The sequence below is a fragment of the Lissotriton vulgaris genome, chromosome 5, assembly GCF_964263255.1.
Source record: "Lissotriton vulgaris chromosome 5, aLisVul1.2, whole genome shotgun sequence".
Classification (NCBI taxonomy): Eukaryota; Metazoa; Chordata; class Amphibia; order Caudata; family Salamandridae; genus Lissotriton; species Lissotriton vulgaris.
Window position 1 is genome coordinate 202000775 of NC_141693.1, and position 16583 is coordinate 202017357.

At 45.2% G+C, this 16583-nt stretch overlaps 1 protein-coding gene across 1 annotated transcript in view; it reads left to right on the forward strand.

Annotated features, from left to right (window-relative positions):
• The window catches only part of ABCA2 (ATP binding cassette subfamily A member 2), a 696743-nt gene that overhangs the window by 636608 nt on the left and 43552 nt on the right, over positions 1-16583 (forward strand). Inside the window, exons 42-46 of the mRNA XM_086921159.1 lie at positions 3197-3338; positions 3961-4095; positions 5319-5422; positions 7882-7974; positions 13723-13825. Of these exons, the coding sequence (XP_086777285.1) occupies positions 3197-3338; positions 3961-4095; positions 5319-5422; positions 7882-7974; positions 13723-13825 (577 nt within the window). The remainder of the gene's footprint in view (positions 1-3196; positions 3339-3960; positions 4096-5318; positions 5423-7881; positions 7975-13722; positions 13826-16583) is intronic.

Consider the following 16583-nt stretch of genomic DNA (forward strand, 5'->3'; position numbering starts at 1 on the left):
GAGGCACAAGAAGTCGAAGAGGCCCCATCGCTCTTCTGACTCCCCCGACGCTCGAAGGGGGTTCGGGCGACACCACACATGTGGAGCCGTGGGCATCGCGGCCTGCACCATACCTGCCGGTCCCTGTGCAGCATGCGACGCCGGAGGAGATCGAGGCCTTCCTCTTGGCCATGAGGTCGCTCACTCCTCTGTCTGGTTCCGCAGTGCCTTCGGGCCAAGCGGCCCCGACTGGGTCCCCACGCGGGCCGGGTGCTTCGTCCCCGGCGCCATCGGCTACTTCGGTCCCGACGCCGCAGGGCCCCACTGGATCCGGTTCGCCGCCGATCAACCTCACGACCTCGCCGGCGCCGGCCCCAAGGGTGTCGCCCCTGGCGACCTCCCAGGACGACGCCGTCCCTGGTCCTACCCTCGATTCAGGTCCGGCGTCGGAGCGGCGCCACTCTCGACGCCGTTTGGAGATTTCTATTTCTATGACCCGGCCCCATCCATTGAGCCTCAGTACCAGGCGATGGGTGACGAGGGGGATTGGAAGGGGTCTGAGGACCCTCTGGCATGTGAGTGTCAGTCTTCTGAGGACGGGACAGGAGAGCATGGGGAGGGCCAGTGGTCTGGACACTTCGCCCGATACTGGTTTGGTCTCCCCTCCTAGCGTGGCTACGGAGGAGGTGGCGGCTTATAGCGTGGTGCTGACGAGGGTGGCCAAGGCCTTGGGCCTTGAGCTCCCCGTCGCGGCCGTGAGGACTAACCTCCTCACTGAGGTCCTTAAGCCGCAGTCAAGCTCGGCCGAGCCTCTGCTGCCCTTTAATGAGGCCTTATCTGACGTTCTTCTGGGCACTTGGTCCAAGCCCGCTACAGGTCGGCCTGTGGATAGGAACGTGGCGAGGCGCCACCGCCCAGCTCCGGGCAACCCTTGCTTTCTATCTACTCACCCCACCCCAGAGCGATACAAAAGGGGATGATGGACGGAGCGTTTGAGCAAATCAAACACTCACCCCCAGTCAACTGATCTGGGTTTAATCCATCACCATTCTTTAGCTCACTCAGCCACCCCAGTTCAGACATGGCCATATGCAAATCAGTCTGACCCTGTGCCTCATGGGAACAGTCCAGCCCGAACTGCAATGCCATGTCTTCCCTGGACCGGAAACAAGCATCCTGGCACTGTACCGGCTGTGTGTACTTACATGTGCATGGCTTAATCTTTGAGACAAGCATATGCTACTGGCAGGATCAACCAGGTCCATCATCCCCTTTTGTATCGCTTTGTTCACCCTAAGTTGGCAGGGTATGCTCAGACTTGAGTCCCTTGCTCACTTGGCCACTAGATTCAAGATAGCCTGGCTGATGAGGATTATGAATGAGAATAACTGCGATAAAGACAAAAGTCCTGATATTCCCCAAATAGACGTTTGCATGGTCTCACAACTGGTGGCTTTTCCATCTTGAAAATACCACTGTTTCTGTCTCTTCTGCTAGAAATTTGGGTGTGATCTTTGATCATAGCCTAACCTTTGCTAACAAGGTTAATCCTGTAGTAGCAAGACATATTGCACTTCTAAAATCACCTAGGAAAATCATTCCCCTTCATCCTACATCTTTGAAGAAAACTGACAATGCCGACTCTTCATTGCCTTCAAGTAGTGCGAAATGCTGCAGCCCATCTGCGTCTCACCTTGTTCAAGTGGCAATCGGTTTTTTCCCATTGTGCTGATCTTTATTTGCTTATGGCAAATCTATTTTCGAGTCTTTTGCTCCTCCAATACCAACTTGAGTAATAGATTACCATTTCTTCACAGCTGTCTTGATGGGCGTTCTTTCTATTACCTGGCTGCAAAATCTTGGGACTCCTTTCCCCAGTAGCTCAGAATGACAGTATTTAATTCATCATTCAGAAAGAAACTTAAAATCTCGCTTTTCGTACTGTAGTTCCTCTTTCTTTGAATCTAGTTCCATTAATGGTATCCCTTAGTCGCAGGATGCTCTCGTTGGACAGTAGTGCGTATTCCAAACTCAACTCAAAAGCATCTCTTGACATAGGCAAGTCAGCCCCTACTGGTGCATTCAGAGAGCTGGTTGATTTCTCTTTCAATGTGACATGACCTGCTACCCTAACATTTTAGTGATGTTCCTGCTGACAGTCCTTTTCAAGCAAATTCACATGAAACAGTATTGAACATCGCTTGATGGATTGTATTGCTACGTGGAGGCTAGGAGAGCAGAGTAGAATTAGTGTAGATTGAAAGGAGAGTGATTATAGGTGAATGTAGATAGGGGGTCTCATAAGAAGAGCGATTGGGGTTTAATGACTGAAGTTTGGAGTTCATTTAGATGGGGGCATCATGGCTTTTATAGATAAGAATGCTGTGGGTTCGGCAGAGGGCTTACTAGGTGGACGCTTGATGGTTTCATTCAATGAGTATCCTCATAGTTTCTGACTAATCCGCAATGGCTGGGGAGTTTGAAGTTCTCTAGGTCTTGGAATTTTGTGACGACTCTCTCTGGCTTGGGCATTTGGGGAGACAAGCATGGAGAATTAAAAAGGCCTTTAGCAATTTGGCGTGGGCAGTTTGGAAGGCCTTGTAGTTAGCGATTTGGAAGAATATGAGGAGGGAAGTGTTATAAAGAATTTGATTGGAAATAATTTGGATGTGCTTGGCTAATGAGAAGAGCTTTGGCATTGGTACTTTGAAAGGTTGTACGGTTGAATGTGTTGAAGGACTGGAGAATGAAGTACTTGTCCAAATTGGGGTGGTAAATTTAAGTACATCGGACGGTGATTGATTTGAAAGACCGAGGTTGTAAGAATTCTGGAGGTCAATGGATTCAGGACACTGGAAATGCTGGGAGATGGAGAAGCTGTTCCATACTCAGGACAGAGTATAATGTTGCTCATAAGGGATGAGCTGTTTTAGCATCATTGGAAATACAGGAGCAGGGGTTTTTGTGCTTGGTTGGATCACATTGAGCAATTTGTATTGGACTATTAAGTCAGAGTGTAGATTACTAGAAGAGTATTATATTAAGTGGGCGATTTGTTGAATGTCAGGAACGGGATGGTTTGTAAGATAAGATAACAAAGAATATAGCTAGATCTTTTGGGTCGGGATAGTCTAATTGACCAATCAACGAACAAACAATTAGTGATGCCTTGTGCACAGCGGGTAGTCGTTCAGTTTATTCTCCTGTTCTGTCTTAGCATCTTGAAGGAACTCCTGCAGGTGCAGCAGAGTATCGGCTACTGCCCTCAGTTTGATGCTTTGTTTGATGAGCTCACCGCCCAGGAGCACCTGGAGCTCTACACACGCCTACGCGGGATTCCATGGAAGGACGAAGAAAGGGTGAGTCTCGGAGGGAGTTCATTTATTCAGGCAAGTGCCTTAATATGACTAATATATGACTCAACATGGGCGGACACCACCTCTCACATCAGGCTCCAAGCATTTTAAAAGGCCTGTGTGGGATTGATTTTTTGTAGTGGACTCCTGTTGGTGCTCACGTGGTGCGTAGGCACACTTGCTTTGTGCCAGGCTCCTGGTGGCGTGCAGGTCCTCGGGCCACCAATACTTATCATTGGTTAGAAAATCCCGTCCGTTGTGAAAGACCTGCCCTTTCCCAAGAGTACTGATGAGAAACATATTTTTGTTACAAGCAGCCATAAATGCTGAATATAAATGCACTGATCACAATGTACTAATTAAACATTTTTATGAAAATGTGAAATGATTGCTGCGCGTGCATCACACAGTTTGTTGCATAATTACATCACCTTTGAATGCAAATGGCATCCTATACAGTCCTCTAGCTACATCATTGATTTTCCTCTTGGTTTGGAACAGTGATTCTTATTGTTCAAGTTGTGTTCCATTGGCTTTGATGAATTAAAAAAAAACTCGGCAAGAAGGTTGATTGAGAGGGTCATCCCTGTAAAGTGAGACACTGATGTTTTCTGCCTTTCTATAGGTTGTGAAATGGGCGATGGAGAAGCTGGAACTGACTAAATACGCCGACAAGCCAGCCGGTACCTACAGTGGAGGGAACAAGCGGAAGCTCTCCACTGCCATTGCACTGATTGGGTACCCATCCTTCATCTTCCTGGTAAGGGTTTAGGGCAGAAGCACCTGAGGCCATCTCATATCTGCCCGGTAAAGAGTGTGAGGTTCTGATGCACTTTCTCTTGTCTGCTACTCACAATTTTAAATTACCAGGACTTGATAGTCCTTTTATCACAACCATCAGTCATGGCTAGCTTAAAATGTATTGAGCGGCTAATCTACAAAACAACAGTGTGAGAAAGACAGAGTGTGCATACAAACCTTGAGCACAGATTTCAGAGCAAGCAGCTCATTAATGTTATTTGTGGGTAAAGGACCCTGTGACAGGGCTCTTGTTTTCTCAAACGCCTCAAAATCCCATCCTCCTTCCGGTTATTCTATCTTGTCGCTCCTAACTATCATTTGCTTCTGAACCTTGTCATTTAACAGAGGATTTTCTGGCTTCAAGTGCTCAACTGTGTAAGTTGCATTTCCTAGAACAGTAAAAAAGTGCCTTTCACTTTAGCCATCATTTCCTGGTTCAGTGTCCTACAGTTACTTTTATGGATGGATGGATGCATGTTCAGTTTCCAAAATAAACTTTGATTATGTAAATGTTTCTCATTTAGCCTAGTTAAATATTAATTAATTTTATGCAGATATCCTGAAAATCACACATGGATTCACTCCTACTTTAGACTCCCCTTCCGTAGGCTCCTTTAATCTTTTTCTCCCACAGCACACCCACAGAAGCAGATACAGCCCCGAAGAGAAGAGGCAAACTCCACGCTTTCAAGAGCCCACAACTAATACAATGTTGTGCTTGCTCACCAGATTGCCTTTTGCCGTCTTCCATGGGCTGGTTAAATGGCCCTTCTACCCAGTACCTGACACCCCTGCTAGTGGAAACCCTGGGTTTTAACTTGGACCACCTAGTGGTGTGCAGGTCACAGGGCTGTGCTCAGAGTCAGCCCAAACCTTTTTTAAGAGCCTAAGAACATTACCTCGCCCAAGAAGAATGTCCAGACATTTTGATCACCCCAAATATACACAGACCCCAATTTGAGAGCAGTAAGACCCTCAGTGCTGTGGTAAATATGCCTCTGAAATGTAACCACTGCTCATTATCCTTGTTGGGAGATGTACATTTCAGAGTTAAAGCTTAGGTAATAATACAGTAGGATGGTTACTTACTTGCCACTGTCATGCAATTTATATCGAGGCTACGTCTCCTCCTTCACTTATAGCCTTGTATTCCATTGGTTTTCATTTTTACTCATTTTGAAGGATGAACCAACTACCGGCATGGACCCCAAAGCCCGGCGTTTCCTCTGGAATCTTATCCTTGACATCATCAAAACTGGGCGCTCCGTAGTGCTAACATCGCACAGGTCAGTGAGAACCTTACTTTCTACTCTTGCAAATAATCATTCTTAACCTGCAAACATCATAATTGACATTGCTGGGTTGAATATTGCCCAATTAAGTTATACATTCTTGGCATTTCATTGGCTCTGTACCATGTACATGGGTGCTCTTTGGAATGGTGCTCTGTGCTTAGTTTTTGCCACTCTGCCTTTCCCCCTAGGGCCCCTAATGTACTGCAGTGCCCTGCAGATTAAGTACAAAATCCAAATATGCTGCCCTGCACCCTAAAACAAATTACACCTCACTACATTGCATCCCAGGGATTCTAACCCAGCGCTCTGCAAAACAATTTAGTGAGACTAACAAGGCACTCTGCACTACATTATTGGTGCTTTAATTCCCTGCATTGCATCACAGGAAGTCTAACACATCACACTAAACTGTATCCTAATATTACTAACCCACTACGAGGCACAGAGGAAAACCAACCGGACAGGCTGCATTAAGCCCTAGAGACGATAAACCACACACTAATCTGTATCCTAATAATACTAACCCACTACACTGCCCTTAAGGAAACGAACCCACCATGCTGTATTATGCCCTAGAGACTATTAACAACCAAAGTCCAAATTACAGACACCAACCATGCCACAGCCCTACATATCCTAGTTATAGTAACCCATATCTGGCATGGCACCCTAGGGACAATAAGCCAAAGGATGTACTGCATCCTAGGGAGAAGGCCTGTATGGGCTTTATCTAACTACACTGCATCCTTAAGAAAGCAAACCCTCTGCATAGCATCGATGGGACACCCACCTGTCATTGCTGTACTTGTCTATAGAAAAACCTCAACTCTCTCCATTTTCAGTCCTCTTGTGGGCTCCATTTTTATAAAACTTGCCAGAATTAGCTAAAAATGTGTGTTTAATTTATAGTAGCAGGTTTGGGGGTCGCAAACTTTTTAAAAAGTTGGGCGGTGTGGATAGATTTTTGCAGCTACCTAACACTCCTAAGACACAAAAGAAAGGAGTAGAAAGGGAACCTTAATTCCCTAGAGGTGCTAACACTATAGACTGTAACACTAAACATGTCAAAATGTAGACTTGTTGGCTTTGCTAATGCATGTTTTCTACAGCATGAAATGCAACTTGGGGGTTACCCAGCATGGGGCAAGGGCAGAAGGCATTTAAATCCTGTTTTGTCGCTTTACAGTGTTCATGTCCACAGGCACCACATTGTGGACATACAACAAACTCATCCTGCAATCTAAAAATAATTCAAATATAGAAAATAGGTGAAACATTACAGAAGCAGCAGTGCACAACCCCCTGCTTGATGAACATGTGTTTCAAATCCGGCTATATTTGACAGCATTCTGTCACCTCTCCATTCCTTAATAGAATTAAGACAACCATTCCAGGTTAAGACTTAGCAAGATTACCAGATAAATTGGGCATGCTGATCTCCAGGGCTATTTTTCCTTGTTTTAACCTATTGTAAGTTAGAGCCTGAATTAGAGTTTGGTGGACTTGGTACTCCAATGCAAACGTGACAGGGTACCCTGTTCACGAAACCCTCGTACCACTTGCCTCATTTAAAGTCAGACGGACCTCATGCATTTCATCAACGTAGCCCCTGTTGACTCGGTCAACGTAGTACTTGTTCTGTAGCCCGAGGGAGGAGAAATCATTGGAGGAAGGAATTTACACCATCCTCCTATTTATGGTGGACCATGTAAAGTCTTTTCTTTCGCTTTGTCAACGCAGTGAAAAACCTGGCGGTAAAGGACAGGAAAAAACCATATTGACTGCCACACCCTGGGAGAAAACTCAGACGGTGTGGGGGCCACTGTACTGTCTGTCAAACATTTCTTACATTGACAGGAACTGTCATGATGGTGGCCTGTCTTAATGTAGAGTGTTGTCCACAGGGCCAGTAGACAACTCTAAATTTAGCAGGTGAGTTCCCTCAAGATGGCGGCGGTACTGTCCTCCACCATCCATATGGAGTAAACTCTATCTGCCAAATTCTAAATGGGGGCCTTGAAACTTTATTCAGGCTGCTTCAGCAGAACAGAGCCAGCACTACCACTCACAGAAACCCAGGACTGGACAATTATGTCCCTGATGCCAGGGAGCGATCCGGTCGCCTTATTATTCATCTGAAGTGCAGGGTCTTGTTGATGATGTGAAAACCTGGGCCTAGTGGTGATTAGTTACATGGAGAATTTGGAAAGACCTTATGAATAGAGAACTTCTTGAGCAGAAATGATTTTCCCCAGATGAGTTCTAGTCTATCTTAGCAATTTCACAATGGTTAACACATTCAATGTGGCCCACCTCAAGTGTTGACAGGAAGCAGTACAGTTTTACCAATTTACCCTTTGCTTGTGGATGAATGCGAGAAACTGCAGGTGCAGTATGTATCTCTGTGCATAGTATTGGGAATGAGATGTGTATAAATTCTGTCTCTGCAGCATGGAGGAATGTGAAGCACTCTGCACCCGGCTGGCCATCATGGTGAATGGGCGCCTGAAATGTCTCGGCAGCATCCAGCACCTGAAGAACAGGTAAAGGAAAATATTGCAGTTTACAACCAATCGATCTAAGCACAGCAACCAACCAAGATGGCAACCATGTGTGGATATGACTGTGGGCAAAAGGCAGTTGTCAGATTGCTTTCGGGGTGCTGGAGCACAGGGCGGCAGTGGCTCATGTCGTCAACCATGGTTCAAAGTTGTTTGCCTCTGATGCCCTGGGGTCCATCCGGCCATGGCTCTGCTAACTGCCCCAAGTACAACCCCTTCAGCACTTGCCTGCTATTGGTAGTGATGGTGAGCAGTCAGAGGCTTCTCAGCACAGCATAGTAGCGGTGTTAGACCCCAGCATTCTTAGTACACACATACATTAAAAAATATATATGTTTATTGGTTTTTCAAATATGCAGTGTACATGTTCATATTAGCTGAAGGATTGTCAGAACCAGTACTTGACTTTCCAAAAAAAAAACTGTTTAGAAAACACTAGGATAAAACACCACTTAGATACATTCCAGATTCAAATAAATGTTCTTGCACTAGAGTCCGTTAGTGCCTCGCCCCCCATCCTCCCCCCCCCCCTCCCCAGGCCCACTAGTGACTCTGGTAGATGTCCCCTCCCCCATAGGACACGATACAGCAAGAATTAGCCCAGGTGCAGTTTTAGTTTCTCAGTTGTCGTGAAGTTCTTCAATCATAAACAGATGCAAGGCTGCCGGTCAGGCCCAGTCCTGGTAAGCCACCCTCCTTCCTGCTAGCTTCACTGCTCAACCGATTCTGGGACTGAACACAAGCCAGTGGTCCCTGTCATGCCTTTCTCGTGGACACATCTAGTCAGTTAGTCGAAGGATCGTCTGGATGTTACTATGTCTCCCAAATCCCGGTAGTGACCGCTGCAGCCTCTGCCAGCTGTTGAGGTCCAGAAGGTTACAGCCATGGGCCGGCTGGGTCCTTGGCAGCAGTTTAGGTGAAAGGTAGGGCTCATTGTTTGGGTGGTGTGCACACAGGTCCGGTCACACTGTGATGAGGTAATTCTTGGCACAGAGGCTCCTGTAGCACCACACTCAATTTCCTACTGTTAAAGTAACAGTGCAGCACAATAATCACCCAGGGCATGGTACAGTTAAGTCAAAAAAGTTATCAGTGGTTCCTAATGTGTATCCTAGAAGATGTGGCCTAACGGCTAGAGCAGCCGACCTCGAAGCTGGGGAATCAGGTTCAAGTCTCTGCAGGGATGCTCAACATCCAGTGATTCTGGGCAAACCACTTAATCTCCCCGTGCCTAACAAAAAACGAATGTGTCCGTCTGTAACGAGACTGGTGCTCATTTATAGCACAGTCCAGCCCGACCTGCCATGCCAGGTCTTCCCTGGACCGGAAACTAGCATTCCTGGGATCAGTTTCGGGTATCACTTATCAGCCAGGCTAGCTTGAATCCAGTGGCACAGTGATCACTGGACCCACATCTGGGCATACCATTCCCGCAGTTCGGGTTGGACTGTTGCCATTGGGAGCGGAGTCCAGACTGATTTTCATATGACTGGGTCCAAACTGGGGTGGTACGGTGAGCAATATAATGATGGATTAAACCCAGATCTGTGACTGGGGTGAGTGTTTGATTTGTTCAGCACTCCTTCCATCATCTGTTCTTTTTGCTTGTGTCACCCATAGTGAGAAGGATATGCCCAGACGTGGGTCCCGTGCTCACTGTGCCACTGGATTCAAGTTAGCCTGGATGATAAGGTGTGATGCCCCGAAACTGGTTCCAAGATGCGACTAATGGTGCACCTTTGCTACCTGCAGGGTGTGCCCGCCCAATATAGCTAATCCCAAGATATAGCCTTCCTGCATCCACCTCTTCTTCCCTTCTCCACAGTAGTATAAAGCATGTGTCCCTCCTTCTCCCTGCCTCGCTAGTCACTAAAGAGATGTCATTTGCAAATACATTTTTAAGATGCACATTTCAACCCTGAATACTGTGTGAGATTTATCCTCTCAAGACTGGAGGACATTCATATTCGGGGTACATAGGGGGTGAACAACCCCAAGATTTGTGGGAATGTTTGGGGTATGGGTTTTTTTTTGGGGGGAGAAATTTTTTTTTGCCGCAGTAGAATCTGACAAAACTTTTGCTAGGCATTTATTCATACGCATTGAAGTACTTCAGATTTTTTTTAATGTCAATTTAACCAAATTCTTAAGTAATCTAATGTAATTATATTTTTGGTTTGGTCGTTCTTTGTTTTAAACAGGCCGTCATTAGCAGTTCCTCTTCCCTTTGTCTTGCCCCGAGGAATGTACTTATTCTTTACAACAGCTGAACAGCCGAATGTCCGACGCTCCAATAGTGACTTTTCCTGTTTGTACTTCCTGGTTACCATGGACACTATCAGATGTGTACTGGTTGCTAGTAAATTTAATTATGGGCTGAGCACCGCCCAAAACAAAGCACCTTTTTGATCTCGCACAATGCTGGCAAAGTCACGTACCTAATGCCCTCCAGGCAAGTGCGAGCTCTTCGTTTCAAATTAGGTCTGCATTCTTTAAATTAGGTGCTGGATTTCAAGTGACACCTGCCAGTGGCACGCCTGGTGATCGTGTTTTTTGTACACACAGGGCCAGAATTAGAGCAAATCGTCTTCGAAAGGAGACGGATTTCATCGCAGGCCTAGTTTTTTTCTGACTGGCTGTTACAAGTCTCTGGCTTTACTTTTCTGAGCGGTTTTGCCCCATGCCAGATCCATGTTAAGATGTCGCCCATGCCAGATCCATGTTAAGATGGCGCCCATGCCAGCTCCATGTTAAGATGGCGCCCATGCCAGATCCATGTTAAGATGGCGCCCATGCCAGATCCATGTTAAGATGGCGAACCACAGGACATGTTTGTAGTGGTGCTCAGTGAATCCTGTTGCCTCATCTGATCCTCAGTGCCCTGTAACGCGCACAGTGTATCACACACAGTGTAACACGTGCAGTATAGCTCACACAGTGTAATGCAAATAGTTTGTGATGTAAAAGGTTCTATCCAACAGGGTGGCTGTACTGCTCCCATTCCTGACTCTAGGATTGGCTTGAGACTTACTAAAGATGTCTTCAATGAATGAGGAGGTCCCACTCTTCGTGGTATCCAGCAAAGGTGTGTAAGTGAGCACCTGGCTGAACCATTTGCATCTCGGTGCTGACCGATGGATAAAGGCAGGGAGAAAAGGTGCTTGCCCAGGACTCATTTATGTGCTTTCTTTCACAGTTAATGACAATTCATGATTTTACTTTATACTGTTACTAGCAGCCCGTCCCGACGTTGTCCGTGTATGAATTGCTGCCGGCCAGTAATATATTGTTTTGTGGGATTTCGTTTTGATAGCATTTCTTATCTGTGACAGGCCTGTGAAACGCTCAGATTCACAGTGCACTGCTGATGCACTTAAGAGTGCGCGTTCAGTAGTGTGTGAACTCGAGTTTCCCTACTTTATTTTTCCTTGCAATATTATATAGCGCGAACTCGACAACATGGCATGAGCACAATTTACATTACAGAAGAACACATTCATTTGTGGTAGGCACGGGGAGACAAAGCGATTTGCCTGGAATCACAGGATGTTGAGCTGATGCCGAGATTTGAACGTAGCTCCCCAGCTCTAAAGTTCACAATTCTAGAACTTGTGACTGGAGGTGTTTCTAAAAGTGTATGTCGGTGCTGGCCATCAATGAGAGAGGCCTGTGCATTTTTCAAATCAGTGGTGAAAAAATATGAGTATGTTGCTGGAGATGTGGGCCGCCGTGCCACCAATGTACTTGCCGGGGGAGGGTAAACACCCATTATTCCACAACTTTCTTTCCGCATACCATCACTCCGCATACTAGGTTTGGGTTTTGGGGTACAGGGGTATTTTTAGGGTTATGGGGTAGGTTTGGGTTTTGGGGTACATGGTATATTTATAGGGTTAAGATGGGTTAGGGTTTAAGGGTGTTGGGGTATTTTAAGGAGTAAGAGTGGGGTATGATTATGGGGTGCAGGGGTATTTAAAGGGAGCAGGGTGGACACCCGGAGCTGGAATGTACAGAACCTGGGAAAAAAAACACCCATTATTCCGCAACTTTCTTTCCGCATACCATCACTCCGCATACTTTCATTACGAAAGTACCATGACTCCGCAATGCCATTATAACGCATAGCATTACATTTTATATGCTTTTACCACGCATACATTTACAACGGAATTTGTTGTAAATGAATGAATGGTAAAAGCATGTTTTTTTTTTATGGGTATTGGGGTATATGTTTTGGGGTACTGAGGTATATGTTTTGGGGTGTTTGGGTATTTTAAGGGTTCAGATATAGTTTTGGGTTATGGGGGTACAGGGGTATTTTTAGGGTCAGGGGTAGGTTTGGGGGTATTTTTAGGGTTATGGGGTAGGTTTGGGTTTTGGAGTACAGGGGTATTTTAAGGGTTCAGGGCTAAGTTTGGGTTTTGGGGGGTACAGGGATATTTTTAGGGTTCAGGGCTAGGTTTGGGGTACAGGGGTATTTTTAGGGTTCAGGGCTAGGTTTGGGGTACAGGGCTAGGTTTGGGTGTTGGGGTACAGGGGTATTTTAAGGGTTCAGGGCTAGGTTTGGGTTTTTGGGGTACAGGGATATATTTAGGGTTCAGGGCTAGGTTTGGGGTACAGGGCTAGGTTTGGGTGTTGGGGTACAGGGGTATTTTAAGGGTTCAGGGCTAGGTTTGGGGGGTACAGGGATATTTTTAGGGTTCAGGGCTAGGTTTGGGGTACAGGGGTATTTTTAGGGTTCAGGGGTAGGTTTGGGGTACAGGGGTATTTTAAGAGTTCAGGGCTAGGTTTGGGTTTTGGGGCACGGGTATTTTAGGGATCAGGGGTACGTTTGGGTTTTGGGGTACAGGGGTATTTTTAGGGTTCAGGGCTAGGTTTGGGGGTACAGGGGTATTTTTAGGGTTCAGGGGTAGGTTTGGGTTTTGAGGTACAGGGGTATTTATAGGGTTCAGGACTAGGTTTGGGTTTTGGGGTACAGGGTATATTTATAGGGTTAAGATTGGTTAGTGTTTAAGGGTGTTTGGGTATTTAAGGAGTAAGGGTGGGTTAGGATTATGGGGTGCAGGGGTATTTAAAGGGAGCAGGGTGGACACCCGGAGCTGGAATGTACAGAACCTGGGAAGAAAAAACAATGAAATATTGGGCACAACGCTCGCTTTTTTATCTTCATAATCCCGCGCCCCGCACACGCCCCCAGCGCACGTCCACAGCACACGAGATGAGACATGGCATGAAGGGTGGAACGTACCACACACCCCCCAGCGTTTGTCATGCCCCCAGCACACGCCCACAGCACAACACAGACACGCCCACAAGGGACTACTTTGCTGGCACGGTTCTTTTACCTTTTAAATGTATATGGTGGGCGTCTGCATAACCTATGTCCTTCTGCTGCAACTGCCCTTTCCAACGCTGTATTGGGTGTTGCGATAGGTGCTGTGGTTCCTGAGATTACCCGCCTCAAAGGTTTGGGTTCTCTCTATATTATATTAGTATATAGATTGTTTATTTGTGTTTTTTTGGTCTTCTGGAGATGATGCTTCCAGCCTCAGCCTGGTTGTCTACCCACATCTGTACGCCATTGGTTCATCATCACCATCCAGTGATACCAAGCCTTAGCATTTATGACTGTCTTTTGCCCTCTGTACTCTAACGCTTTTGACTTGGCGATGCTTCTCTTATTTCCTTGAAATCTCACTGGCGCCATTTTGTGTCTTTGCACTCGAGCAGGTTTGGGGATGGGTACATGATCACAGTACGGACCAAGTCCAGCTTGAACGTCAAGGAGGTGGTTCGGTTCTTCAACAGAAACTTCCCAGAGGCTGTCCTTAAGGTAAGCTATTCTAATGATTTTTCCCAATATTATCCCTTTCTTTTGAAATGACAAGCCACTCTGGCCATTTACCCGCTTGGAAGGATCACATGCTGTAAGCTGAGGAATGCTCATTGCTGCAACAATTCAGCATGTGTACATCTGAGAGTGGATAATAAAGTGCAAGTTATGTATTTAGTCCATGAGTTTTGGTACAAGCTTTGTTGAAAATCGCTCAGCAGGACTGTGGTCTTATTAGACTACTATACCGGTTTACATTTTTAGGTCTCACTTGAGAGAGTGCATGCGTGACTGCTTGCAAAACATTTTGTTTGCCTAAAGAGGGCTTGGAGCCTGCCCATTGCTTACCATTCGTTGGCCTCGTTGTCACTCTTATTTGCTGGCTCTTGTTCGATCAGTGCGTGCTGGCTTCACTTTCTGTTCATGTGCTTCTTCTTTCCCTGGAGTAAGGACCAAGTACTGCTTCCATTTTTTTTTTTTTTTAAGGAGTGTCGTTCCACTGCTTACACTTTCTGCCCCAGCCTATTTCTTTCTTCCAGTTGCAGCAGTTCCTAAGAGTGTATTTGCTTTTTAGATTTCTTCCACACCCTTGTTTCTCTGTTCACTTTTAAGTAATCACTTGTTTAGTTTGTAACTAGGTGCTTTGTGTTTCCTGAATAATAGGATGTCTTGGGCATGATTAAAATGTCTTAGCCAAAATACACAATGTGTTTTAAATTGGTTCATTTGCACGATTATGGGTTGGACAGAACATTTTGCTGTTATATATTATATATACTGCTATACAATCACAAACCAGGCCATACCATACAACGACAGGCTATACCATACTATACTATACAATAACAAGCCAGGCAATACCATACCATACTATGCCATACTATACAATCACAAACCAGGTCATACCATACCATACAAAAACAGGCCATACCATGCTGAACAATGGCAGGCCTTACCCTACCATACCATGCAATGCTATGCAATGATAGGGCATACCACACCATACCATACTATACAATGACTGGCCATACCATACTATACAATTAAAGGCCATAACATACCACAGCATAGTATACCGTACTATACAGTGACTGACAATACCATACCATTCTACACAATAGCAAGCCATACCTTAACATACAGTACTATACAATGACAGGCCATATCATACCATACCATAATATACAAAGATAGGCAATACAATACTATGCCACATACCATAACATAATATACAATACCATGTTATATGATGACAGAGCATACCATACTAACTAATGATAGGCTGTACCATATCATACCACACAATGACCTACCATACTATACAATGACAGGGCATACCATACCATACTATACAAGGCAGGCCATACCGTAGTCATACCATACTATACCATGCCAGGCCAAGCGATACCATATAATGGCAGATTATACCATATCATACTATACAATTCTAAACCATACCATATCTGCCATGTTCCATGACAGACCATACCATATCCAACTACACAATGACGGACCATACCATTCTTTACAATGGCATACCATACCATACCATACCAAACCATATTATAATATACAATGACAGACCATACAATACTATACAATGACTCAATATACAATACTATACACATACAGCCCAGACAATATTATACAATGACAGGCTATACCATACATACCATTCTATACTATGTAATGGCAGGCCATACCATACTAAACCATACAATGCAAGACCGTACTATACTACAGAACAACAGGCCATACTATAGTCATACCATACCATATCATACAATGACATGCCTTACTGTTCAATGATATACCATACTGTACTATAAAGTGACAGTCTGTTCCAAGCCATACTATACAATGATAGACCATACCATACCATACCATACATAGGCAGGCCCTACTATACCATGCTGTACATTGACATGACCTACCACACCATACTATATGATAGTCTTTACCATACCATACAATGAGAGGTCATCCCATACTATACAATGACCTACCATAATATACAATAACAGACCATATCATAGCATACCATGCAATGCCAAACTATACCTTACCATGCCATACTGTAAAATGACAGGCCATACCATACGATATTATGCAATGTCAAGACATACCACACTATACAATGACAGACCATATCAATCATACTATGACATACCATAACATACAATATGACGGGTCGTACCTTTCCATAATAAACCATGACTAGCCATTCCATACTATACATTGACAAGCCAAACCATACCTTACCATACCATACCATACTATAACAGGCCATTGCATGCCATACTATACAATGACAGGCCATATCATACCATTCAATGACGGGTCATACTATACTATACCATAGCAGAGGCGTCTGCTGTCGAATTAAAGTGGCGGGGCAGAACAAGGGAGAATATTTTGGCCCAGTGACCGGTACTGTCAGAAACCTATAATTCCCTTAAGCTCAACGCCAAATCTCTCAATCATGGTCCGATCCAAACAGTGTTTATAACGGTCCACAAATGAGAGCTCTGGAGTTGCAAGTTTCCCACAGTGCTTGTCAGTGAGTGAAAAGAAACATTTAATTAAAATGAAAACATTTAAAAGTGTACCAACCCACTGCCTGGGTGCTCTTCTCGCGTCACATGGTTCCAGCCCAGGCTCCTAGAGTCTAGTAAACTCCACTAACCAATCCAGACTCTGCTTTCATGCTGGCAATGCAATTAACTAGCATGAGAGAAGCCCCAGGAGCGGGCTGGCT